The 25,407-nt window shown below is 37.4% G+C and overlaps 2 protein-coding genes and 1 pseudogene across 4 annotated transcripts; 1 reads left to right on the top strand and 2 right to left on the bottom strand.

The window, feature by feature from the left end:
• Positions 1-348: 348 nt before the first annotated feature.
• Positions 349-6,038, bottom strand: LOC121752800 (WD repeat-containing protein 70-like). Its single transcript, XM_042147892.1, has 9 exons — positions 5,912-6,038; positions 4,634-5,429; positions 3,194-3,406; positions 2,911-3,111; positions 2,029-2,136; positions 1,723-1,860; positions 1,331-1,582; positions 820-1,140; positions 349-745 (listed from the first exon to the last, which is right to left on the bottom strand). The coding sequence occupies exons 2-9, from the start codon at positions 5,264-5,266 to the stop codon at positions 578-580; spliced, it is 2,034 nt and encodes a 677-aa protein (XP_042003826.1). The 5' UTR covers positions 5,267-5,429; positions 5,912-6,038; the 3' UTR covers positions 349-577.
• On the bottom strand, positions 5,935-12,044 carry LOC121752808 (phenylacetaldehyde synthase-like). Of its 3 annotated transcripts, none has more exons than XM_042147899.1 (14): positions 11,965-12,044; positions 11,717-11,837; positions 11,416-11,488; positions 11,002-11,232; positions 10,204-10,367; positions 9,761-9,901; positions 9,084-9,143; positions 8,639-8,803; positions 8,205-8,261; positions 7,856-7,920; positions 7,279-7,402; positions 6,997-7,134; positions 6,760-6,884; positions 5,935-6,180 (listed from the first exon to the last, which is right to left on the bottom strand). In XM_042147899.1, the coding sequence occupies exons 2-14, from the start codon at positions 11,834-11,836 to the stop codon at positions 6,060-6,062; spliced, it is 1,584 nt and encodes a 527-aa protein (XP_042003833.1). In that variant the 5' UTR covers position 11,837; positions 11,965-12,044; the 3' UTR covers positions 5,935-6,059. The 3 variants fall into 3 exon arrangements, with proteins under 3 accessions (XP_042003833.1, XP_042003837.1, XP_042003842.1); XM_042147903.1 differs by having other exon boundaries at positions 11,717-11,843; positions 11,965-12,010; XM_042147908.1 differs by having other exon boundaries at positions 6,025-6,180; positions 6,755-6,884.
• Positions 12,045-18,331: 6,287 nt separating this feature from the next.
• Positions 18,332-23,966, top strand: LOC121752792 (annotated as a pseudogene).
• Positions 23,967-25,407: the final 1,441 nt, after the last annotated feature.

The following is a 25,407-nucleotide window of genomic DNA, read 5'->3' as shown; positions in this document are numbered from 1 at the left end:
TCCAAGGTTAATTTATTTTATTATTCATTTTTAAGTTATAAAAAATAGACAAAACGATTTTTAAATAACTTGTAAAACTAATACTAACACAATAGTTTAAGTAGTGATGCAATTCTACTTGGGCTCAAGAATTTAGAAATTGTTGTGTAGTAGGTTAAATCGTGCGTAGTAGATATTACTAAAGTATAGAGAAAATTAAGAGAAAGACAGAATGAGAAACTAAATTAGAACAAAATAAAAAAGAGATAAAGTAGGGCAAGAGAGAAAAAAATTAGGAGAAAGAAGACATTCAATTATTGCAAAAAAAAAAAAAAAAAAAAAATCTCACTTTGCCTGGCATAGACATCCTCAAAAAAAATACTAGGTCTCAGTTATTCTATCACATTAATATTTCACTATAATATCCAAAAAAGAATCTATCATGTCTGAATGATCATTAAAGGACCATTGGTTTGGCAGTTGCTACAAATCAAATACTCCAACTATAGTAACATCTACAGTAGAACAGCACATGTAAGGCCATAACAAGATTTCGCCCTTCAACTGTTCAGAATTGAGACATAACCATCATCACCACTTATTTCTCATCATCCTCTGAATCAGACTCGGCGAAGACTGTTTCCGGCTGCGTCTGAGCGTACGCTGGCGCGATATATTTAGGATCTTTGACAGCAACATCAGCATACTTGAGGATAGCTTCTCTGGGATCTTCATCCATCCATGTTTCCTTAATCATACCCCCTTGCTGTAACAGAATGTGAAACTGTGAGCACTTGGTCTCTCAAAGCATTGTTTGAGAATGAGTAAAAGCCACATTACCTTAAGAAGGTACTGCGTCAGCATGCTTCCTGTTGTCGAACCAACTCTTCCACCATGGCCTGGCCCCGTCATGGGTAGCTCCGGCTTGTGGGACTTGAGTGGGTCCTTCAGTGTTTTCTCGCGCTGACGTTTACGGCTAGGCTGATCTCTGAATAATGGCAGCGCGTGCGGATTGTGAATGACGGGCAGTGCCTGAAAATCATCGAGAGACTTCTTCCGTGGTGCACGTGCAACGCACACGAGTGCTCCCCTCTCGCTGATGGTCGGATCGTATAGTATATGGGTTCCTCCTTCGTGTCTGTCCCCTACTGTTGCGAAGATCTGCAGGGTTTGATACCAGAGATTAAATGCGGACGGATTAGTGCATACAGCCTAAAAGTTTCAGGTTAAGGCATATTCAATAGCTGGACTCTCTGTAAATAATACTTCATGATGCATGAAGTTTTTTGGATTCTCAAATCTGAGTATTCAAAAGGTATGATTCTCGGAATATAAAGCACAATTAAATTACCTGGTTTATCCTCGGATGCCACGCACATTGAACAACACTATATGTTGAAGATATTCCAACTCTTGACACCAATTCCATTTTTGATCTGTCGTAGAAACATAGCATACCTCCTGTTGTGTTATTCTTTTCAACTGATGTTCCAGTCAAGAAGAGTTCTTCGTCAGGGCTGAATGCCACATTTGTCTGAGCATAATTGTTCGGAAGATCATCAAAAACATGAAGAGCCTTCTTCATTTGACGCAAATCCCAGACCTGGTACACATGGCAGGTATGGATATAAGTCTATTAGGTCAACCCTTAAAATAACAGGCTCCATAGAAGTACTTCATAAATTCCTACAAGAATTTAAAAAACAAAGAAATTGGTAGATTTCCTTAGCATCTCTAGAATACCTTGAGTGTACCATCAAAGCTTCTTGACAAAAGGATTAATCCATCACTCGAAAACTTGAGGGATGTAATATCATCTGTGTGGCAATCTCCAACGTGTATGTCTGGCCGGCTTACCCATCCGGATTTGATGTTCCATATCTGTAAGAGCACGCCACAGAAAATGGTAATTGTTTAAATGTAATTAAGGCAAGCCAGAAAGCATTCTCCAAGTATAATTATAGCTGACAGACAAGATGATTAATAACTTTAATATCTGCCTCAGTCATATAGTATAGTGAAGAGCTCAGCACATCAATCAAAACCTACCTGCAAGGAACCATCGCCAATACCACCTGCAATCCGTTTACCTTCACGATCCCAGGCACACGTTGTTACAGGAACGCGTCCAGGCCTAGAAAGCTTGGGTTTGATAACCTAATAATTAAGAGACAATCATGAGAAAATTAAAATAAATAAGTACATCTATACAAATCGCTGATGTTGGTTTTCAACCATACCATGAAAAATTGTTAACGTTAGGAAAATGAGTAAAATCTAGACATAAACTTAATGACTGAATGAAGAAACCATTCAGCCATGGAATGTTCTCTTTCAAGAAACCAATACTGTATTTCTATGAGTAAGTAGAATTCCAATCACGTACGAGTATAACACATCTATCTTAACTTACAACTCTATAGTGGCCCATTTCCCTGGCTGCTGGCTCTCTCCACTCAACCAAGAAAGTAGGAAAACATAAAATAAGAAACCCATCAAACTCATGAATAATTTGAACAATTATATTAGTAACTTCTGAAAAAACAGAAAACGATTTTCAGATGGTATCTGAATTGATTATTTATTTCCATAATAGCTTTTTCTTCAGAGATTCACTAATAATTAAAATCAACCATAATGAGAGTGAAATTTGCTTGGGAATAGATGGTACAATGATGCAGCTGCACAATGTATACTCAAGGGTGACGACATATATGGTTATATGTTTCTATTTTATGTATATACTATGCGTCTTTGAATACATTCATGTTTTGATTTTCTGAAGGTTTGAAGATTGTGATGGGCTGAAAGTGTCTAACATGATTTCGCATCCTTTTATGTACATTACACTCAATTCTTCCAAACAACCCTCAGGTGCTACCAAAGCTCTCCAACAAATGAGTGAGCAACCAGAAAGGTTAAAACAGTTACCTGTTTTTGACTTTTGAAGTCATTTACATCCCATATTCGCAGTGAACCATCCTCAGATGATGTTAGGATAGTCTGCTTGTCCTTAGGATGCCATTCTCCACACGTCAACCCAGATATGTGGCCTTTAGTATTCTTAAGATCCCTGATATACATGTCCCCCTTGACAAATTCTCCCAATGTAAGTCCATCACGGTCATAGATCTAGAGCAGAGCAGGAAGAACATAAGTTAGATATGAATGTGTATAACCTAAACAAATAACGTGAACGGTCATTCAGAATCACCTTAGCCTGGGCTGATCCAGTGACGCACATAAATCTATCTGCTGTAGGGCTCCAACTCAACCCACGAATTTGATGGCCTTCAAATGGTTCAAGCTGTCTAAATGACTGAAGATGGGAATTCATGCCTTGAAAATCATACATGCGAACAGTATAGTCATAGCTGCCAGATAGAACTCGAGATCCAGTGTGATCCACTGCAAGTGCTGAAACCACCTGTGAAAAGTTTCAGTCATGATACTCACTCTCCTAGTCTTAATCTCAAAAACAGAAAAGATAGCAATCTAACATGAGATACCATAGAACAGAGAGGCATCCCATCCATATATCCAGCTAAAACCATAACCAGTCACCCAAATATCCAAAATTTGTTGAAATTAAGAAAGTTTCAAAGGGGTATACTCTAATAACTTACTATAGTATATTTTTTCTTTCATATGCGGCAAGTTAAAAGGATACAAGAGTCGCATGGGCGCATGGTTTTTTAGGAAGAACATCTGGAGTATATTTTAAGGAAGAGAACTTAGAAATGCCTGATAGGACTGCTTATTCAGCTTTGAAGCTTATTTAACCCACTACTATCTTCCATATTACAGTGAGTGGCTCTACAATAGAATACCAAAACTCTGTTCTAAATTTCTGATGAAAACGAATCTGAGAGGACTATTTGACAGCATATACAATCTCAAAAGTAGATGACATTGTGACCAACGTGCATACAATTTAGGAATATGACAGATGCCTGGGGATTGAGTACGGGGAACTTCATAGTATGACCTATTATGATCCAATGAGAACTTATCCAGTTATATAAGCGAAGATACTCTACTGCAAGGAGAACATAAGACACAAAAATGGAGTGCCTCTGTTCGGGCTTTACACCCTAGTAAACTTTAAGGGAGATCAAACTCATAAACAAAAAAGGGTCAGGATGGTGATGATTATCCTAGAAAAAATGTTTAAGGATTTCATGGTTGACTGGTTAGTGGTTAGACATACTGAAGACAATAGGATTTGTATCTTCACTTCATTGGAGCACCGAAACACATAAGTTTCACTCAGTCTGCACGTACTTAAGTTTGAGAGAAGAACATTTGACAGAACTTAGATCGGTAAGGAGAGTCCTGTAAATTTCTCAGCAACACCAAATTTCTATGCCTACTTTTGTGAACTGCACGATACAACGCTTATCTCTTTCTTAAATCTAACCAACAATAACCATTCTTTAATCTCCCTAACCAATTCAGGCATATGGTATCTCACTGTGATGCAATAAACGGATACCAAGATCATGGCCACAGCTTTCAACATCAGACACATATAACAACTGCAGTGCAAAAGATAATAAACACTAACTGCTTTTGCACAGTAAAAAAAGTTGACAGTGTAAAGCATACTGAAAAATGGTAAAATCCAAGGGAACAGATCAGCTTAATGTTTTACCTTCGTATGCCCCTTCAAGATTATTTCATTGCTCAATGGAATTCGATATCCAGGACCATCATCTTCTTCATCTGCATCTTCTTCTTCATCTTCATCAGAATCAGTATCTATAGCACCTGGAGGCGGCCTAGGTGGCCCAATCGCCGGTCCATCATCATCATCATCACTGTCCTCGGCTTTCCCAGGAGGCGGCCTAGGAGGCCCAATTGTCAGTTCGTAATCATTTTCAGCTTTCCCAGGAGGCGGTCTAGGCGGCCCAATTCGAGGCTCCTCGTCCTCATTTCCTGCGCCACCGCTCCCAGGAGGCGGACCAATCGGCATCTCATCTTCCTCATCCAAATCCGCCGGAGGCCTTGGAGGCCCAACCAATTTACCCACACCGCCATCCCTACTTGAATTTCTAGGGTTTGAGTTTCTGAAAGAGTTTATCCAGTCCTGAGAGGAGCTGGAAAGCGAGGGGAAAGCGGAAGCAGACGGTTTATCATTCGCGGCGGTGGATGTGGAGGAAGCGGCGGTGGTCCGACGGGTGGCGTTGTGGACGAGCTCCAGAGGGGTTTGGGATTTCGATTGCTTACCGAAACTCAAAGGGAATTGAGCTCTGACTCCTTCGTAGATATCAGCTTCATCGTCCATCTTGTCAGAGTATGGTGAATTTTGATGAAGATTCAGTCGAATTAATTTTGAGTTTGGATGAATTTAAAGGCGAAAGCTCCACCGCCGCGCTGCCATGGCCGATTTGCGACGTCACTTGACTCACTTCTATTTCTACCGGTTCGGCCAAATTAAAACTGTTAAGCTGTGAAATATGAATATTAAATTAACTAACGTTTCAACTGTTCGATTCATACATAAATCAATTTATATTTTTGTGATGTTAAATATGATAATATTTAAATAAAATAAAAAAGAGAAATGACAAATAAAAGAAACGTACTTATTTTAATGAAACACGTCGTTTTGAATATCCTTAAAAGATATACATGAATGGAACAATTGAGAAAAATTATAACTTCGTAATTTAATATTTCAATTTCAAAGTTTATGGTATAAACTAGAATCTGACCAAACTTCATGATTTAATCGACTATTAACCCTATGTCTAAAAAATAATGTCTGATTTTGTGCCATTTAGTCTTAATTTTTTAATAAATAAATCTCAAATTTTATTAAATCATACTCCCTCCATCCACCAATATAAGGCTATGTTTGATCAGGCACGAGTTTAAAAAAAAATTAGTGGAAAGTAAATAAAAATGGTTAGTGGAACGTGAGTCCTACCTTGGTTTTATAAAACGCACGTCTAATCAAAATGGATCTTAGATTGTGGACGAATTGAATAATTTGTTTAGTAACAATGGATACTCATTGGTACTCTCACCGATAGGTTGATATTGAGAATAGCCATATCAAAAAATTCAATGGTCTCTCACTTGCATTGTCTTTCGTCTCTGCACATGACATGAATGTTTGATACGGATACCTCTCCTCTCACTTGATATTGAAGATACTCGCACTCCAAATTCCAACCTACCTTATTTGCATCCGACCTAAACGTGAGATACAGACATCTCTTAGTACTTGATAATAAAGATTTTCGTACGATCTTCCCCTATCCACATTGGACATGAATGTGCTTATGTGCAATAGGCAATAGCCGATATGGATTCATCAAAGTCAAATACTACAAGCATTGAGTATTTCAAATATCAGATACACCCTACGTTGTTTATATCTCCTTTTTTCGATATATTTCGGGTTGGAGTATATGTCTAGACTTTCCAGAAGTCGATAGTAAAATAATCATTGCCCATTTATTTCGGCCCAAAATCCGATTTCAAATAAGATAATTTTATGCAATTAATATGAGGCAAAGTTTTATTAATTTAATTAGTTTGTAACAGAATGACATACTAGAGTTTTCTATCTTGAAGAAAGGATAATTTTTACATAAGTCTAATGATTTAGAAAGCACAAAGTTTGACAAATTTCATAGTATATCGAATAGTGTATGTAGTGTGATTAATAAATGCCTTGAAGAATGAAAAGCAAATGCATGGATGAAAAATGGTATTCATCAAGAATGAGCACATCTTTGCACTTGAAAGTAAGCTAAAGAACAACCTTACTCTTTGAGTTCACTGAGCAGAAGAGCAGCCTTTTCTTGCAATGTCTTCCAAGCTTCAAGCACATGCCTCTCTTCAGTCAATGGCGCCCCCACAGCAAATCGGAGCACATACTTATCCGATAGGACCTAAATATCATGGAAAGAAAATAAATAAGTCGTGTGCTAGATGCTAATCTAACGAAATTGATGACCGTGATTAATGGTCTTACTACCTAAAGCAAGCGTTATATAGGCATACCGTGTGAGAGATGAAGAGGTTCCCAGTCGAATTTACAGCCTCCAGTAACTCACGGTTCAATTGGTTAGCATGCTCTACATCATTCCGGGCAGACACCAGACGAAAGCAAACCAAAGAAAATCTCCGAGGGGCAGCAACCTGAAAATATGTGCAGTTTTAACATTAGTGGTGATGTTCTGTTAGTGATTTATCTGTTTCGATTACTGGAGAGAAAACCAAATACACAAGGGAAGGGAATAGTTGCTTATGTGGTTAATCAAGATAATTGATTTGTATCATTACCTCAAATCTCGAATCAAGGTTAACAAGTTCTTCAAACTTTCTAGCCAGTTCAATGTGGTTTCTTATGTAAGCCTGCAAGTTTTCCAGCCCATAAAGTCTCAATACCATCCAAAGTTTCAGAGATCTGCATAGAAACACCGAGAGAGATTAGCTCACTGGGTCAAAGAAGTGGCTACTACTTAAGTTTATTGATACCTACGGGCAACGTAACTACGTAAGTGATATTCTAAGACGCCACATATCTGGACTACATAAAATCAACCACTACCACATGTATCTGATAGAATCATGCATGATTTATACCTCATTTCTTACTAATTGACTCGTGTAGTGATAAATGATTTTTCCTACAGGTAGTTTAACTCGTGTTCTCTCAACCTTGAGTTGAGAACTAGATTTTAAAACCAAAAGGAAATTGATTTAAACTACCATAACTCCCAACCCCCATTAAAAGTTTATAAAAAAGTAATATAAAAACACCAAGCAGTAAGTTAGTAACAGACGTATTCTGACTTGTAGAGTATGTTAGTGTCAAGCTACTTCAAAGCTTTAGAAGAGGCCTCCTCCAATAACCCACCTGAACCTGCGTCCTAAAGGGATTTGCCAATCTTTGTAATCCACAACCTTGTTGTCTTGAGAAGCCTGAATAGATAGCCACATATACTAATAGATCACATATTTGACAAGGAAAAGGGTCCATAGATTTGAAAAGGTGCAAACTTTTAAGTCACTTCCTCTATCATACATTTATCAATAAACTTTACTAGCTACACAACTCAGGTCGCAGGCATGCACACACTCTTCTGTTCTGTGCCAACATTGCTAGAAAACTAGCTACATATTTTCGATTACTAAACACAATGAGAACATAAAAGAAAACGCATAATTTATACTCCATAAAGATGCATTGAGGGAAATACACTCACTTTGTTTTTAAGGAACTCGGGATTCGTTGATAAAGATTGGACTAGTGCACTTCTGTCCTGGTTGAAAAAGACATAAACTGCTCCTATCAGAATAAAAGGAAGTAATAGCAGAGCAACCCAATCTATGAAAACTTTTTGTATTCAATTTGTAAGATCTTGTTCAATTACACAACAATTAGCAAGTCATTATGATAAGTAATAAGCTGACATCATTACTTCAACATCGCAGCAGGAGTAGATAGAATACAATTTCATAAGCAAAAAAAGTTCTGATTGCCTCAGGTAAAGAGCTTGAGAAATTGAAATATGACCAACTGGTCAAGCTTTCTTGTTAAGCACTTCTATGATTCTATCCAGATAGAAGGTTGTTGTATTTCAATAGAAAGTTTTTAATAGGAATATCAAGACCTATAATTTTATTTTCAATTACATACCTTCACCCAAAGGGCTGAACAGTCAAAGTTGGTTAGAAACCACTTATGTGCATTCATGTTAAATGAATTGGCTCCTTCCACGCCATGAATATAGTGGCGAAATTCAGGGCAGATACAAGCACTTCCAGCATAAGCAGCATCAATATGAAACCATAGCCCATTACTCTGTTTGTTCAAACATGTGTATCAAAATAGCTTTATAAATTTAAGAAAATGAGATGTAACAGACATATTAGTAGCGTGAATATCTCTTTAGTAAGTGAAAATTTGATGAACTATAGAGTTTTATAAGATTTATGGAAATGTAATTAACAGCTGAGAAATAAGACAATGCCATGTTGAATAGCCTAAAGGGATCATCAAGCGGTAACGAGATTAAACCAAAATCTAGTCCCTTAATGCATGAAAAATTAGATGTGTTCCACAAACTCTTCTAGAAGCTCACATTGGAAATTTTACCGAGTTCTGTCAGAGGATCCACAGCCGTTGATGATGTAGTTCCAACCTACAGAGATAGAGGAAAATTCAGTTGACTTTGTTGAATTTTTAACCATCGCATGGAAAATTTCATTGTCAATTGGAAAACAACTAGGTTGATTAATTACATCCATAATCAGCTAATGAAAAAGTAAACTTATGAACCACATTACAATATTACATACTTTACAGTACCAGAACCTTGTGGTATTTATGATCATGGCCTTGGAGTGTGTAATGGATGACATAATTCTAATTCCTTGAAGAATCTTATTTAAGAATTAGAAAAATCATAGTAGTTGATAATATACAGGAAATTGAATATAGAATGGTAATTGTATAGGAGCTACATCTAGATAGACTCCACGAAGATACAAAGCATCACTCATTAGAAAGTATAAATAGTGGGTAACTTAGGTGGTTCACATATAGAAAAAGTATAGCTTCATTTTTATTTTTACTTTGACTTGATTAAAGAAGAAAACCATATGAGAACAATAAGCATCAGTTAAACGAAATCAGCTATCCAAAAGAACTCAGTCAATTAAAAAGATTTGGCACTTAATAAAATGACAAAGCGATAGCACTTGCAAAGCAGGCATATGAAGGAACTGAAATTTGCTTATGTTATCATAGTCTCCTTACAGTAGCACAAAAGAAGAAGGGAATTAAACCGGATGCGATATCCCGAGAGATTGCTTCACTGAGTGATTCAGGAGAAAGAGCATAATCAGTGGAAGAATCTGTTTTCAAAAGACGGAAGTTTTCTGGGTAAATGCCTGCTATCTGTCACAAAGAGCAAAAATTAGAACTGAGTTGCCAATAATTGTGAAAATTAAGAAAATGCTACCCTGAATGAACATGGTTTAGATATAGATTGCAAACTTTATTAGAGTAATCCTGAAGGCTTTACCAAACTGTTCTGCAGCTTCTAGTACCATAGACAGATAAATGTGAAGCTAACATGTGATTCACAAAGGCATCATGATATATTTATATATTCTATAGGACTTGAAAGAATATTGAGTTCAAGGATACTGTAAGACATTCTCCCCAGTTGCATAAAAAGTTAAAAAATGAAATTCCACCTTGCAGGCTTTTTGTAGTGCAGAGTGGGTTTGATCAGAACAATAGACCACAAGCCTCCCGGTTGCATCTTTCCCAACCCTTCTCAGGACTTGGTCTCGAGCAGCCAGAAGAACAACCAGCACTGCTTCACTTGCTGTTCCCTGGATCACTCCACCACCTTGTCCTGAAACATGTATCTCCGCCACAAACAACTTTGAATTTAAAGTGCTTAGAAATTTGATTATACTAGCAAATTTTTTAACATTGATGGGGAAAAATGTTTGAGCCAAGAAATGTAAATGGCCCATATGCTACTCTACGAGCAAGGTGAATAGACTTGATTGCTACTATCTGTCTCACAACTAGTCATATGATTTTGTTTTTCATCGTGGATGAAGAGTATGTGGAGTCATAGAATAGTCTACAGACTAAAATGGACAACATTAATCTTCCAATTCCAGTATTTTTGGTCAGTCAAAATAAGTAAGCAACTGAAGGTTTTAGTCTTAACTGGACTCTTGGTTGAACAGGCAATTAATATAAGCCACAAACTCGTTTCAATTATGGTTTTCATAAATGCGGTAATTCAGTTGTGTCAGACAATTGCATGTGTTGTTCATTAAAGTCTGGCCATACTACAATATGCCTTACTTCAGATTTCCCCTTTGACAACTCAAGACTAGTTTTATTCTTTACACCATCCTAAACTATGAGAGTAAATTCATTAGATTTTCTGGTGCCAAAATTCTCGCATCGATGTTATCATAACACATAATTAGAAACGAATCTGAGACTTCAGAACAAACTTCAAACAGTACCAGTTGAAAGGAATTGATCAGGCAGCTTAAGTGCCTTAGCAAGCCAATCCAGGACTATCATCTCAAGCTCCGTTGCAGCAGGAGATGTTATCCAACTAAATCCCACCATGTTTATGCCAGCACTAAGCATTTCACCTAAAAAGCCAGCTACACTGCTATTGCTTGGAAAATATGCGAAGAATTCCGGGCTCTGCCAATGCGTCACTCCTGGTAATATTTTTGACTGAATATCTGTAGAGAAAACACTACAGGTAAATGCTGCCTCTATCAATATTCTTCTAGCAGTTGGGATTAACTTCTGTATTTTACAACCATATGCATACTACACTTTTAATCTCAGACAAAAAATATCAAGCTATAGCTACATTTCCAACATTCAAAGAATATTAGTGAGGATAAATTTCAAACAGTTACCATCCAAAACATCTTGCAGTGATTCAGGGCGGACGGGCGCAGAATCTGGCAGAAGCTCACGCAGATAACCAGGCTACATACAGAAACAACCAAACTTTATCATCATAATCCAAAAAAAGTCAACAAGATATCCAATCAACACCAACCTCGATCGCACCTAATTTATCGTTCACTCATGAAACTCATTTTGCTATAGTTGAGTTCAAGACAGTTAAAATTGGCAGCATTGAGTAACTTCAACGTGAAAAATCAACCACACAATTTTAAAACTGGTGTATTCCAACGCATACGACGCTAATACCTGAACTTGACTACGAACGGGGAAGCTCTCGATGTTCTTGTAATAATCAGCAATGAAATCCACCATCTGGTGGCCGTATTCCCTCAATTGCTCTGCGTCCATTGGCTTCAATTCATCCATTCTGTGACTTGAGAATTCACATATTAGCACATACTCATCCCGATCGAAGAAAATACAGGAAACGACAAAGCAAAAACAAGTCAAGAGAGTGGTATATGCATAAACTAGGAGAGTGCGCAGGATTTTACCTTAAGCTGAAAGATGATGGTGAAATTAGGAAATGGAATGAAAGGACTCAAAATGAAGAACGTGTGTTGTATGAAGCGACAAATATCTATTTCAAATTTAATTTGTCAATTGTCAGTAACTTAAATTTAAATCTTATTTAAAATTAATTACTATGGTTAGTAATTATTTCAAATTTAACGTATCAATAACTTAAAATTTTCGAGCCTCAGTATTAGAGCATCTCCAGTGGTTAGCGAATCAGCAATAGTCCAGTCATAGCTCAGCCATGCCACATCAGCAGCACTAAATTCTTCCTGTCACATGAGCAGGACAAGCAACTGGACAAGCAATAATCTAGCCATAGCCTTGCGACCCGCTCGACCCTAAATTTGGCTCGTTGTTGAGATCCATTTCACGTTGTTGATCTTGTACAGAAATTAAGATAGAGAGAGTACTCGTTAAAACAAGTGGTGCGAATGAAAATGTCGCGTAAATCGCGTATATATAGTGTTTCGAAAAAAAAAAAATTTTAGGTCGCCGGTTCCTCGCCGATCGGGAGGCTGCAATAGCGGCGAGCCGATCGGCGAGAGAATCGGCGAGCGCCAGGGAATCAACGTTCCCTCGCCGAAATTCTCACCGATTTGGCGCTCGCCGGCTGCAATAGTTCGGGGAGCCGTTCGGCGAGCGCCAAAAATCGGCGAGCCGCTCGCTAGCTGACCACTGGAGATGCTCTTATAGAAATGAACTCCCGACGTAAAATGAGCGATTGTCACATTACTATACCGTCTTTCACTAACTTGGAAACTGCATCCCAATTTCAGGTCTTGGGAGAGGAACCTTGGGTTCTACTGCCTCCGTCCCAATAAATATGAAACATTTGTTTTTTGGTATGGAATTTTATGTTGTGTTGTTTTGTGAGTTAATGATAAGAGAATAAAGTAAGAAATAAGAAAATGTTTCATTTTAATGGGACAATCCAAAAACAAAAATGTTTCATTTTTAATGGGACGGAGAAGGTACCTCGGTTGTCCAAATTCTTGGAGCATGTTGCGCCGAAATCAAGGAGAAAGGAGAAGGGATTTTTGCTCCAATCTAAATGCTCAGGGTGGGAAGTGGGAATCTCTAAAGTGGAGGTTTTGTATTCCCCAAAATTATTGTACCTCATGATCTAAGCAAAAATGTGTGTTTAGATTCTAGGTGCTCAAGTTTTTTTTACAGGATCAACAATGGTTCTCCATCTATCCCAAAGTGACTTGGACCCCTGGTCTAACGGTCGGAGGTGAAGCGTCTTACCATCGAGCTGCGCTTCGTTGTCTAGGTGCTCCCAAGTTGTAGACTATTTGTATATGTAAATTCCAAAGTATATAACTTTTTGGCTCGAAGTTTAAAAAATTAATATTGAGTGTGTTAAATGAATAGATAAAAAAGTAAGAAAGAGATAAAGGTAAAGGGAATAAAGTAAAAAGTAAATAAAGTAAGAAAGTGAGTAAAGTAAGAAATGGAAAAAAGTTACTACTACATTTGGAAATGATTCAATTATGAGAGAATTTTTTGAAATGAAAAAATGACTCGACTTTAAGGGAACGAATGAACTATTTAATATATCTCTTGTAATTTCATTTCCCAAAAGTATTTTAATATTTGTGTAGACTATTTGTGTATGTAAATTCCAAAGTGTGTATCCAACATATCTCTTCTATTTCTATTTTGCAAAAGTAATTTAATATTTCTTTTAATAAAAGTACCTCCTTTAATTTTCCTCTTGAAATAATAAACCTTGTACTTTATTCCTCGACAAAAAGAAAATACTTATAGGTTATTTCAAAGTCGAGATCACGTCATCGCAGTTCCTACAGGCTACAACCGAGACTAATATAAGGAAATAGACGAGCTAAGAGCATCCACAGTGGAGGCTAGCCGATCGCGGGCGTTAGCCGACCGCTAGCCGATCCGCTAGCCTCCATTGCGACAATTTAGGCTAGCCGATCGGCGAGCTCTAGCTGATTCGCGGGCGTTAGGCGATCCGCTAGCCGCCATTGCGGGCTTGGAATCGGCTATCCGGTTTTTTTTAATTATGTATTTTTTAATAATTTACTTTTTTAATTTAAATAAAATTATTGCATTTTCCCGTATCTCTGTCGTAAATTTAATTCCGTATTTGCGTGATTTTAATTTTTAATTATGTAATTCCGTAATTCGTGTGTGGAAGAGGAGTTTTTTTAAAATTAATGTAATTTTTTTAAAATTAATGTACTTCTTTTATTTTAATATTATTATTGAATTTTCCCGTATTTGTGTCGTACATTTAATTCTGTATTTTGCGTGATTGTAATTTTTAATTATGTAATTTCGTAATTCGTCTGTGGAAGAGGAGTTTTTTTAAATTAATGTAATTTTTTTTAATTAATGTACTTTTTAAAATTTTAATATTATTATTGAATTTTCCTGTATTTGTGTCGTAAATTTAATTCCGTATTTTGTGTGATTGTTAATTATTTATTTTTATAATTTTGTTTATTGTGGCTAGGGTGTGGTTGAGCTATTGTTTGTCTAATTGTTTGTCGTGATGATGTGGCAGGAGGAATTTTTAGGGCTAGCATGGATGCTCTAATACACTTAATTAAAATAAATTCTTCTCCATAACTTTGGAAGTTCCTACGGAGCATTGGAAATGTAAACATATTGATGTTGCCTATCTGCGTGTGAGTGTCAGCCATCAAAAGTTCCTTATAGTTTAATCACTTGTATATATACTCAGATATTTCTTGTACTATATTATTTCTGTTTTTTTTCTTTTTCTTTTTTATTCTCTCCTTTTTTCTCTCTTTTTCAAGAACATTCACAAGGATAATAGACCAGTCATAGGCTAGTCACAAACTCCTACAGCCATATTATCAGTATTAAAAATTACTCATACCATATCATCATGACAAGCAACTGGACAAGCAATATGCTAGCAACAATAAACAAAATTATAAAAAATAAATAATTAACAATCACACAAAATACGGAATTAAATTTACGACACAAATACGGGAAAATTCAATAATAATAGTAAAATTAAAAAAGTACATTAATTTTAAAAAAATTAAATTAATTTAAACTCGTTGTTGTTCTCCATTTTGCTTTATTGCTCTTGTACAGAAATTAAGTTAGAGAGATAACTCGTTAAAACAAGCGGTGCGAATGAAAATGACGTGCAAATCGCGTATATATAGTGTTTCAAAAATTTTTAAAAAAATGTTGGTCGATCGCTCGTCGATCGGCGAGAACATCGGCCAGCGCTCAAAAATCGGCGTGCGCTCGCCGCCTATAATGATTCGGCTTGCAGACCAGCCAACGCCGGCTAGCCGGTCCGCTAGCCTCTATTGGAGATGCTCTGAAGTAATCTTGAACATTATTTTATGAAGTAATCCTGAAAGCACATATTCCCCTACTATTGGAAGGAGAAACCGTCCTCCCACTCTCAAGCTTATTTTTTTCGTTTCCTTGTTCTCCATGTTTGATGGTGAATCGGATTTTTAATTGGTGGATACTGCAAAGTCGAGATAAACTTTCAATCATGGTTTATTTTGTGACTTAGGGCATCCGCAATGGGCGGACGATGGCATGCCCGATGGTGCGCATCGTCCGCGCCATCCATCATCCGCACCCATTGCGGGTGCGCGCCATAGGGCGCGGACGATAGTCGCGCCCTATACTTCGGTCGCGGAGGATAGCGCGGATGATGACCATCGTCCGCGCCATCGTCCGCCCCATTGTGGCTGTCGCGGACGATGGCCATCGTCTGCGACATCGTCCGCCCCATTGTGGAGGTCGCGGACGATCAACCGCGGACGATGGCGCGCGGTTTCGTTTTTTTATAAATACCGTTCATTTGTAACATTTCATTTCACTCGATTTCATTTTCGAAACTTACAATTACATAATTATTACGAAATGGATTCAAGCCCCAATAATCATACGTTTAGCGCAGGGGCGCATTGGCCGGGTACATAACCCGGCGATTATCGTTCATTCGACACCAACGCCCATTACGATCCCGATTTCAGTACAGAATCGTATGGGTTGTCTGACATGGAGCCGTCTCCGCACCGCCCAACCGCAGCGGCCGATCCCGACCCCGCCGCGACCGCTTCCGCCCCAGCCAGAAAGAAGCGGAACCGACAGCGGGCGCAGAAGTTGCCGCCTCCCGGTGATTGCGATGAGTACGCCCCCGGCCGTACGAACTACAACGACGACGAAACTCTTACCTTGGCCCGGTGTTGGGTAGATATATCGGAAGATCCGATATTCGCGAACAACCAGCGACAGATCGCGTACTGGGAACGCATCGCGGACCTCTACAATTCGGTGAAGCCGCCGACCGCGTACAAGCGCAAGCGTGAGCAACTCCGCAAGCACTGGGATCAAGTCAAGAACAAGTGAACTTGTACGCGGCGGAGTTCGAGAAGTTCACGCGGTCACAGGGGAGCGGCGAGAGCGCGAGCGACGTGCGCGCTAAAGCGCTGTTGTCGTACCGGTCGATGTACGGCGACTTCAAGCACGAGGCCATCTGGGCGCTCTTGAGGGACAAGCAGAAGTTCCAAGGTGGAATTCTGCACACTGGTGCGCCGAAGAGGACGAAGACCACTGAAGCTGGTGATTACACGAGCAGCAGCAGCGACAACCACCCGGTTGACCTCAACCGGACGTACGTGGATGAAGGGAGTTCCGACACACCGGTGTCCTTCCGGCGTCCTCCCGGCGTCAAGGCTGCGAAGGCCAAGGGGAAGGCGACCACGACCTCATCGTCGACCCCTGCAACCCAAGCTCCGATCCCGGTAGAGCTCCCGACCCAGACGGCCACCGCGTTTGATTCGTTAGCAACAACGTCGATGGCAAGGACGATGTTGCAGACGCACATGGCCCTCAAGAAGTGTACCGACCCCGACGAAGCCGAATATCTCCGGGCGTTACTCGATGAGCTGCGTCGGAAGTTGGGAATTGGTCCTACTTAGTTTTTTTTATTAGTTCAATTATATAACTTTTTTTATTAAAACTTCGCCATTTGTTATTTAGACCATTTTTTATTTACTCATTACTTGTTATTTGAAAACAGTTAAATTAATTAAACAAAATAATAAAATGATGATGTGGCGCGCCATAGGGCGCGCCTTAGGGCGCCCCACTGCAGGTGGGGAGGTAGGAGGATAAAACTGCTGACGTGACGCGACATAGGGCGCGCCTTAGCCCTTAGGGCGCCCCATTGCTAATGCTCTTAAAATTGGTTAAATATTGAGTTTAGAACCCTGAAAATTTCGTGTTCTGAATAGGTAGTGATTTAATTCTTAAGTTTGTTATTTCTAGGATGTGAATAAGTAACCATCCCTTATTATCCATTATTTGTAATTTTATTAATTCATTATTCTCCAACCCCAAAAATAACGTTCATTCCCCGGAGCAGATGATTTCTCTCCACCTTCTCTCTTCCGCACTCAAACCCTAATTTTCGCCCCTTCCGAAAATCGCACCCCTTTTCTCTTCCTTCATCTCGTTTTTCCCTCTTCCACCCCATTCTCTCTTCCACTCTCTCTACCTGAACCCTAATTTCTCTATGACGGAAAGCGATGGATGGATTAACCAAACAAGTCTCGCCGATGGTGGTGGAAAACGAACCGCACCAAACAAGTCTCGCCGGATCTAGGATCGGTGACGCGATGATATGCAAATTTCCCCTTCTTGTTTTCAGATTCTGCGATGACGCCACCCCCTCTGCGGAAGGGACCCAAGGCTCGGATTCAAAACCCAATCTCAAACTTGAAAATTAATTCCTTATTTTTCATTTTATGTAAATCTGATTTTATTTGGGTTTTTTCTTTATTATTCAGAATAAATAGAACAAAAACTGAACTTGAAAATTGAATAAACATGATATTTTGAATCATTTTTCATTTTTATGTAAATCTGATTTTGTATGGTTTTTTCTGCATTGTTTGGATTAGATAGAACAAAAATTGAACCTGAAAAATAAATAAACTCATCATTTTTCATTTTTATGTAATTCTGGTTTTATTTGATTTTTTTTCTGCATTGTTCAAATTAAATAGAACAAACTGAAAATTAAATAAAAACATGACATTTTAGATCAAATAATATGAGACATTCAATTACTCATATTTAGATAAGTTAAACAAAGTATAATGAATCTAATTATATAAAATAAATTGAAAATTAAAAGCATCCCATCATTAAAATTATTTTATTACCAAATCAACTTACCTCATTAATACTGCATCAGTTCACCATTAGTAGTCTCATTTATGTGCTGTACGAGTTTTAAGAAATGTTAAGAAAAGTGAGTGAAAAAAAGTTAGTAGAATATGAGTCTCATTTGTATATATTAGTTTTAAATGAAATGTGAGTGAAATGAGTTAGTGGAAGGTGAGACCTTATTACCATTTATGGTAAAAGTGAATCGTGATTCCTATTCGCGGACAGACTAAAATGGAAAAACGGGACTCCTATTCGCGGACAGAGGGAGAGGGAGTAATCCTTTTCTTATTCTCTGCATAGAAAAGAAATGCTTCAATACTGCGGAACTGAAGAAGTATTTCTTATGAGTGTCTGCGATATCAAATAGTGACATCACTTATTCGGTCGGCTTGTTGATCGAGTAAGGGGTGTTTCATAAAACATGTAGTTCACTCTAGAAATTATGTATTGATGGACAAAACGTTCAAATACTTAAACTACGTCTTTTTTTGTTATAAGACCAATGGTATGTACCGAGGCACTCCCACTGACTCTTTCCCGTGCTAATTTGTAGGCACTTTGAAGGATAGGACAAATGACCAAAGGATTTAATACGGCTCCATATCTAAGGTAGGGATTGATCCCTAACCATACGTCTTTTAATACACATGATCAGCCACATCTTAAATGTTCACACGTATTCACTACATCAGTAAATGCAGGCACGTAGCTTATCGATATTTTTCGCCATCTGACAATTTAAAAAATTCAAAGTTATGATATACTCCCTCCATCCCACAATATGAGTCACGTTATGGTAAAAGTGAAATTGCACTTTTATTGTGAAACGAAGTGGGTAATTAATTATTTTGAAAAGATAGTAGTAAAAATTTACTAAAAATGACAAAATTTAATAATTTTGTTTTGCAATTTACCCTTAAATATGACTCATATTGTGAACAAATCAATTGTTTTTAAGGAAAGTAACATTCGTGCTGTTAAAAATAGTACTTCATACATCCCTCATTATGTGTTCAAATTTTCTATTTGGTTCATCCCTTATTAATTGTCACACTTCATTTTTGCTATTTTTGATAATAGACCTTACATTTTACTAACCATTTCACTCACTTTTTTATTATCATAATCATAATACTCCCTCCGTCCCCAAAGAGTATGAACTTATTTCCTTTTTCATCCGTCCCTAAGAGTATGAACTTTCTAATTTTGAAAAATTCAAACAACATACTACCCCATACACATAATTTTATTTACAACTTATACCATTATCATTAACACTTATACCATTATAATAATGTGGACCCCACTCTTCACTAACGTTACTTTCACTACCCTTTCTCTCTCTCTCTTACTTTTTTCCTTATTTATTAAAACCCGTGCCGAACCCAAAGTTCATACTTTTTAGGGATGGAAGGAGTAATATATAAAAATATGATCCATTTTTCATTAACTTTTTCAATTCACCTTTTTTTACATTTATTAAAATTTATGCTAAGTCTAAGTGGACACATATTAGAAGACAGGAGAAGTAATTTATTAAAATGATAATTATTCCTTATAAAAATTACTACTGATTTTAATGAATAAAATATATATCACGTGCTATTAAAAAATTGAACCGCGTCGGATTGAATAGGATTCCACTTAACTTTTTTGTCACATGCCATTTGTAAATCTACGTATTACTCCCTCCGTTCCGCGATAGTTGAGTCATTCCATTTTCTGAATTCATTTTGAAAAAATGATAATAAATAGTTAAAATAGAGAAAGAGTAAAGTAAGTGATAAAATAATGTAGATAAGAGTCTTATCTACATTATTATCTCATTTACTTTAGTTTTTCTCCGCTTTAATTATTTATAATCATTTTTTCTAAAATGAGTGCAAAAAATGAAACGAATCAACTACCGCGGAACGGAGGTAGATTTTGGGACAAATCAAGTAACTTAGGAGTACTAATTTATAATTGCATTTTTATATCAGTTGCGTGCTTGTCTTTGACCCGTTTCAACTTTTCAACGACGCGTCAAGACAATCTATAAAGAGAGATAGACCCGGCCCGAATAACCAGCACAACAAATCCAAGTCGGATATCGGGTCGTATCAGCACCAATAATTCTCGATTCTCGGAAGGGACGACCGTTATGAGGAGGAAACAGAGATGGACATCGCATGAAGAAGAATTCCCAAATAATCAACCATTCATTTCGCTTTTTACGTTGAGTCAATTCCACATTTTCACCAAAATCCTGATAATTCTTCATGTGGTTTTTGGTGCTATCCTTAATTGGTGTCGGTTGCTTAAGATGTTGGGATGTAAATGTTTGTCATGGATCAATGTCACCGATTTCACTCAACCCGAACCCAAATTCTTCTCTCTGCCCGAACCCCTTCCACAATGGCCCCAAGGTACGTCATCTCAATCTGCAAGCGGATCGATTCTCCTTTGTAGTTGTTAGATTTTTTTTACCTTGAGAAGATGTTGCATGATCGTTATGTGGTTTCCTTTGTAATTTTTTTGAGATTTGTGTTTTTTTTCTTCTTTTTATTGTAACTTTACTATGTGTTGTTTTGTGTCTCTCTGTGTGTGAGAGAGATGGAGAGATTTTGTTGTTGGCTTTCATTTCTAAGATTGATTCTGATCATTTTTAGGTTATGTGAATTCAAATTCTGATGTCTATAGCTTGCTCATAACAATAAAGCTGATAATCTTGAGGGTTTTGGTGTTGATGATCAATGTGCATTATTTTACAGTTGATTAGTTTCACGGTTTGTATTTTAGACTAGGATGAATTATGGATACGGAATGTGCTCTAAGTTACTCTTTTTTCTGTGGAATCGAATAATCATTTTCATCCCTGTGAAATCATACCGTTTTAAGTTAACTTGATGCTTGTCTTTTTATACTTGTGTAATCTTCAATTTGATTCCATTGGTATGACAGATTTTACTATTCAATTTTTGCTTGTGCTATGAGCTAACTAGATATAAATATATACAGGTTATGGATTCGCTACCTCAAGGATTGAATTAGGAGGATTAGAGGTTTGCCAAATAACTAACGTTGAGTTTATTTGGTCTTCCAACCCTTCCACGGATGGGAAACAAAGCATTAGCTTTTATAAACCAATTTTAATCCCTGATGGATTTTATTGTCTTGGTCACTATTGTCAATCAGATAAAAAGCCTTTACGAGGCTTTGTTCTTGTTGTTAGGGAAGCAGCTGGCGGACATGATCTTTCGACCTACACTGACCACATGTCAGCCCTCGTGGATCCTGTGGATTATTCATTAGTATGGAGTTCATACGATGGAAGAGATGGAACTTTAATGGATGCGGTTACTTCTGGTTACCACAGCCGCCGGAGGGTTATAAAGCGTTGGGCTTTGTGGTGACCAAGAAGTCGAAGAAACCAAAGACGAGCGAGGTGAAATGTGTTCATTCTGACCTAACTGATACATGTCAGGCTTGTCCTCTGATAGCATGCGCGTATTCCACATATTTGAAAGTCCCTCTTAATGTTTGGAATGAAGGCCTCTAAATCGTGGAATATACGGACGAGGTGTATCCACGGGTACTTTCTATTGTAGTGCATTGTATAGTAACTGTAGCTTAGGGGAAGAGCATGATATTGCATGCTTGAAGAACTTGGACCCTAGTTTACATGCAATGCCCAACATGGATCAAATTCATGCAATCATCGAGCATTACGGACCTACTGTTTTCTTTCACCCTAATGAGCTTTATCTGCCATCTTCAGTCTCATGGTTCTTCCAAAATGGAGCACTCTTGTATAGTAGGGGTGAGTCAGTAAAGGCCATTGACGCTGAAGGTTCCGTTCTTCCCAGTGGAGGGTCAAATGATGGACATTATTGGATAGATTTGCCCTGTGATGATGGGAGGGAGAAACTTAAGCATGGAAACATAGAAAGTGCTGTTATTTATCCACATGTTAAATGATACGATCATATCCATATCCCAATTATTTAGTTGCATATTTGATTTACCATATCTTTTCCATATTTGTTTAGATATTTGTTTCTTGTTCATTAAGTTAGTAGCATTATAAATATGAGTTATTGTTATCACTTTATTCATTCAATCAATTAATGAAATTAGTATTTCGTCCAACTTGGCTTGAGTATCAAGTATAATTTTCGTTCCTTATTTGCTGCTCATCGGAGAACGTCCGAGAACCGGCAAATCGTGAGCCTTCCTTCGAGCTTGTCGAAGGATTGATCATCCTATCCGTCCGAGAAGATCGCCATCCGGTCACGTTACGGAGGACGTCCGTAACAACTGGTGCTTTCATCCCGTGCTCATCCCCCGTCTTCGTTCATCCATATTCCCAAAAAAAAAAAAAAAAAAAAAAACAACAGTCACAGGACCTGTCCCGATCACCTCCCACTACCGAGCTTCACCGCCGCCGCTCAACGTCATCATGTCACGCAACTACACCGGATTGGGGCGTTATGAACACCTATTCGATCAATTGGATGCCGCTATCACCAGGTTGGAAACACGTTGTGACAAAATCGAACGGCGTAGGACAAACTTGCTTGCGTCTAAAGCAACGTATGCACAGCAGGCGTCCTACGATTTTCGCAGAGAAATTCGCACTCGTCCGCGGCCGGAGCCACCGCCACAGCTAGCTCAAGACCTGCCGTACTATTCGCTGCTTCCCTGGGACCCTCCGCGCCATCAGCAACAGTTCGGCCGGGCCGCATATGAGCCGCTTCCTGCTCGTCGGATGTCGCACCACTCTGGTCGGAGGACGTCCGTAACATTAAACCAGCGTTTGGGGGGACTTTGACGGATATTGTAATGTGGGTTTTTGGCCCTTTCAATGGGCCGGGCACATTGAAGATTGGGATGATGAGCATTGCCCTCAGCAAGGTTGGTCGTCATGTAGGTGACTGGGAGCACTTCACTCTTCGCATAAGCAATTTCACCGGGGAGCTGTGGAGCATATACTTTTCCCAGCATAGTGGAGGTGAATGGGTAGATGCTTATGATTTGGAGTTTGTCGAGGGGAACAAAGCCATCATTTATTCATCTAGAAATGGTCATGCTAGCTATCCTCACCCAGGAACCTACATCAAGGGCAATCCAAAACTCGGGATTGGAGTAAGGAACGATGCTGCTAGCAGTGACTACTTCATTGATTCAAGCAGGCAATATGAAGTCGTTGCAGCTGAGTATCTTGGAGATGTAGTCAAACAAACTTGTTGGTTACAATGGGGGCCAAGAATTGTCTATGATTCTAGAACAGAGTTGGATAATACTGTCAAACGCTTACCCCCCTTGTTCAGGAATTCTATGAACAACATTCTTAGCAAGTTGCCGTTGGAGCTGTATGGCGAAGATGGTCTCACTGGTCCTAAGGAGAAGAACAATTGGTTTGGAGATGAAAGATGGTAGCCTTAAACCAAGACTCAAAATCCTGTTATCATCTATAACTTAGAACATACATTGTTGATATAGTTGTGAGTTATTAATTTAAGAAAGTTATCAACTAATTATATCCTAACTTTCACATTTTATTTAACCGTTTAATTTATTTGTATTTAGTAAAAAAAATGTGTATGGTGCGGAAGCTAAAATCCATAATATTTTTTTTATAGATTTGTATATTACTCACAAAAAGTCATTGATTGTATTACTTTCTCTATTCCGTAAAATTTATCACCTTTCGACCTAGCATTAATTTTAAGAAATGTAATGGAAGGTGATTTGAAAAGTTAGTGGAATGTGAAATTTACTTTTATACACTACCTCCATGTACAAAAATAGACAAAATTATAAATGACACGAGTTTAGTTGCGTAATTGGTAAAATAGGAAAGTCGGGAAAAATGTAATGAAAATATTGTTAATGAATTGGGGGGGTCTATATTATATAATGATATTTGCATCCCATTTTTATTTGGTTCCAAGTTACATTTTTCATAACTTTCAAGTATAGTTAATTATATCAGAAATTTAACATTTTTCTCACCTGTCCAATTAATTTAGATTAGAGAGGAATTATATGTGATTTGGAAGCCAAAACACTCTTAGTCTAAAATGGTATTACTACCTATTCTATATTTTTCTTACTTCAATCAGTGACTTTTGTAAGTCATACTTTTATACAAATTTATAAAAAATTCATGGATTTTAGCTTCCGAGTCATATATAATTCTCTCCAAATACTAAATAAATTGGACAATTAAACAAAATGTCAAAATTACAAAATAATTAGTCATTTTAAAAAGTTACGATATTGAACATAATTTGACATAACATCATAATTTTTCTGAATATATCTTCAATGCCACAATGATCTTTTTGTGAAACTTTGTCGAATTTTTTTTATATAGTACTACTCCATACTACTACTATTCCTATGAAACCCAGCATAACCATCCTACAATTACTTTAACATTAATTTGAACCAATTCATTTCGGTGAAATTGAATTAATTAACACAAAAACTCATGTGCTCACTATAATAAATTTTATTTTAAAACCGACCGACTATGCCAATTTAATAATGATTTGGTGGATATACCAAATCATAATAAGTTAGATGGATATGCACATAGTATCAAAAGTAAATAAATCACATGATATATTAGTATATGGACCTAACTCTCTTTATCTCTCTAATAAGTTTAGTAGCCACCTATGTCTATACATAATGGTGCAAATATGATTTTTCCCCTAAATACAAATCTCATCACCAATTTTTGTCAGAGTTATGCTGTCACACGGCACTAACACAATTTTCTATTCAGCTAATCAAAACATTCATTCATAAAATTAATACTTCATCCAGGATTTAATTTAATTATTAAAATATTTGGGAACAACATAATATTAATACTCCACCGGATCCGAATTAGAATTTAAGTTTTATCATTTTGATCCATACACTAATAAAAGTTCTATTTCATTTTTACTATAAATGATAAGCAGATCCTATACTTTATGAACCATTTCCAGTCACATTATATTATGTATTACCATAAAATAAATACTTATATAAAATTGAGATTTGCTAATTTTTCATTCACTTTTTTTATATTTCTTAAAACCTAAACTCAAATGAAACACCTATTTGCTTATATTGAAGTGATATCAATAGATAATTAAATTTATATCATTAGTAGGAAAAGAAATTTGTATTTAATAATTTTTGCATTCATATTTTTTTGAATTGTGAAA

This window comes from Salvia splendens, chromosome 1 (genome assembly GCF_004379255.2).
Source record: "Salvia splendens isolate huo1 chromosome 1, SspV2, whole genome shotgun sequence".
Lineage (NCBI taxonomy): Eukaryota > Viridiplantae > Streptophyta > Magnoliopsida > Lamiales > Lamiaceae > Salvia > Salvia splendens.
This window is presented reverse-complemented; position numbering and strand designations above follow the sequence as displayed.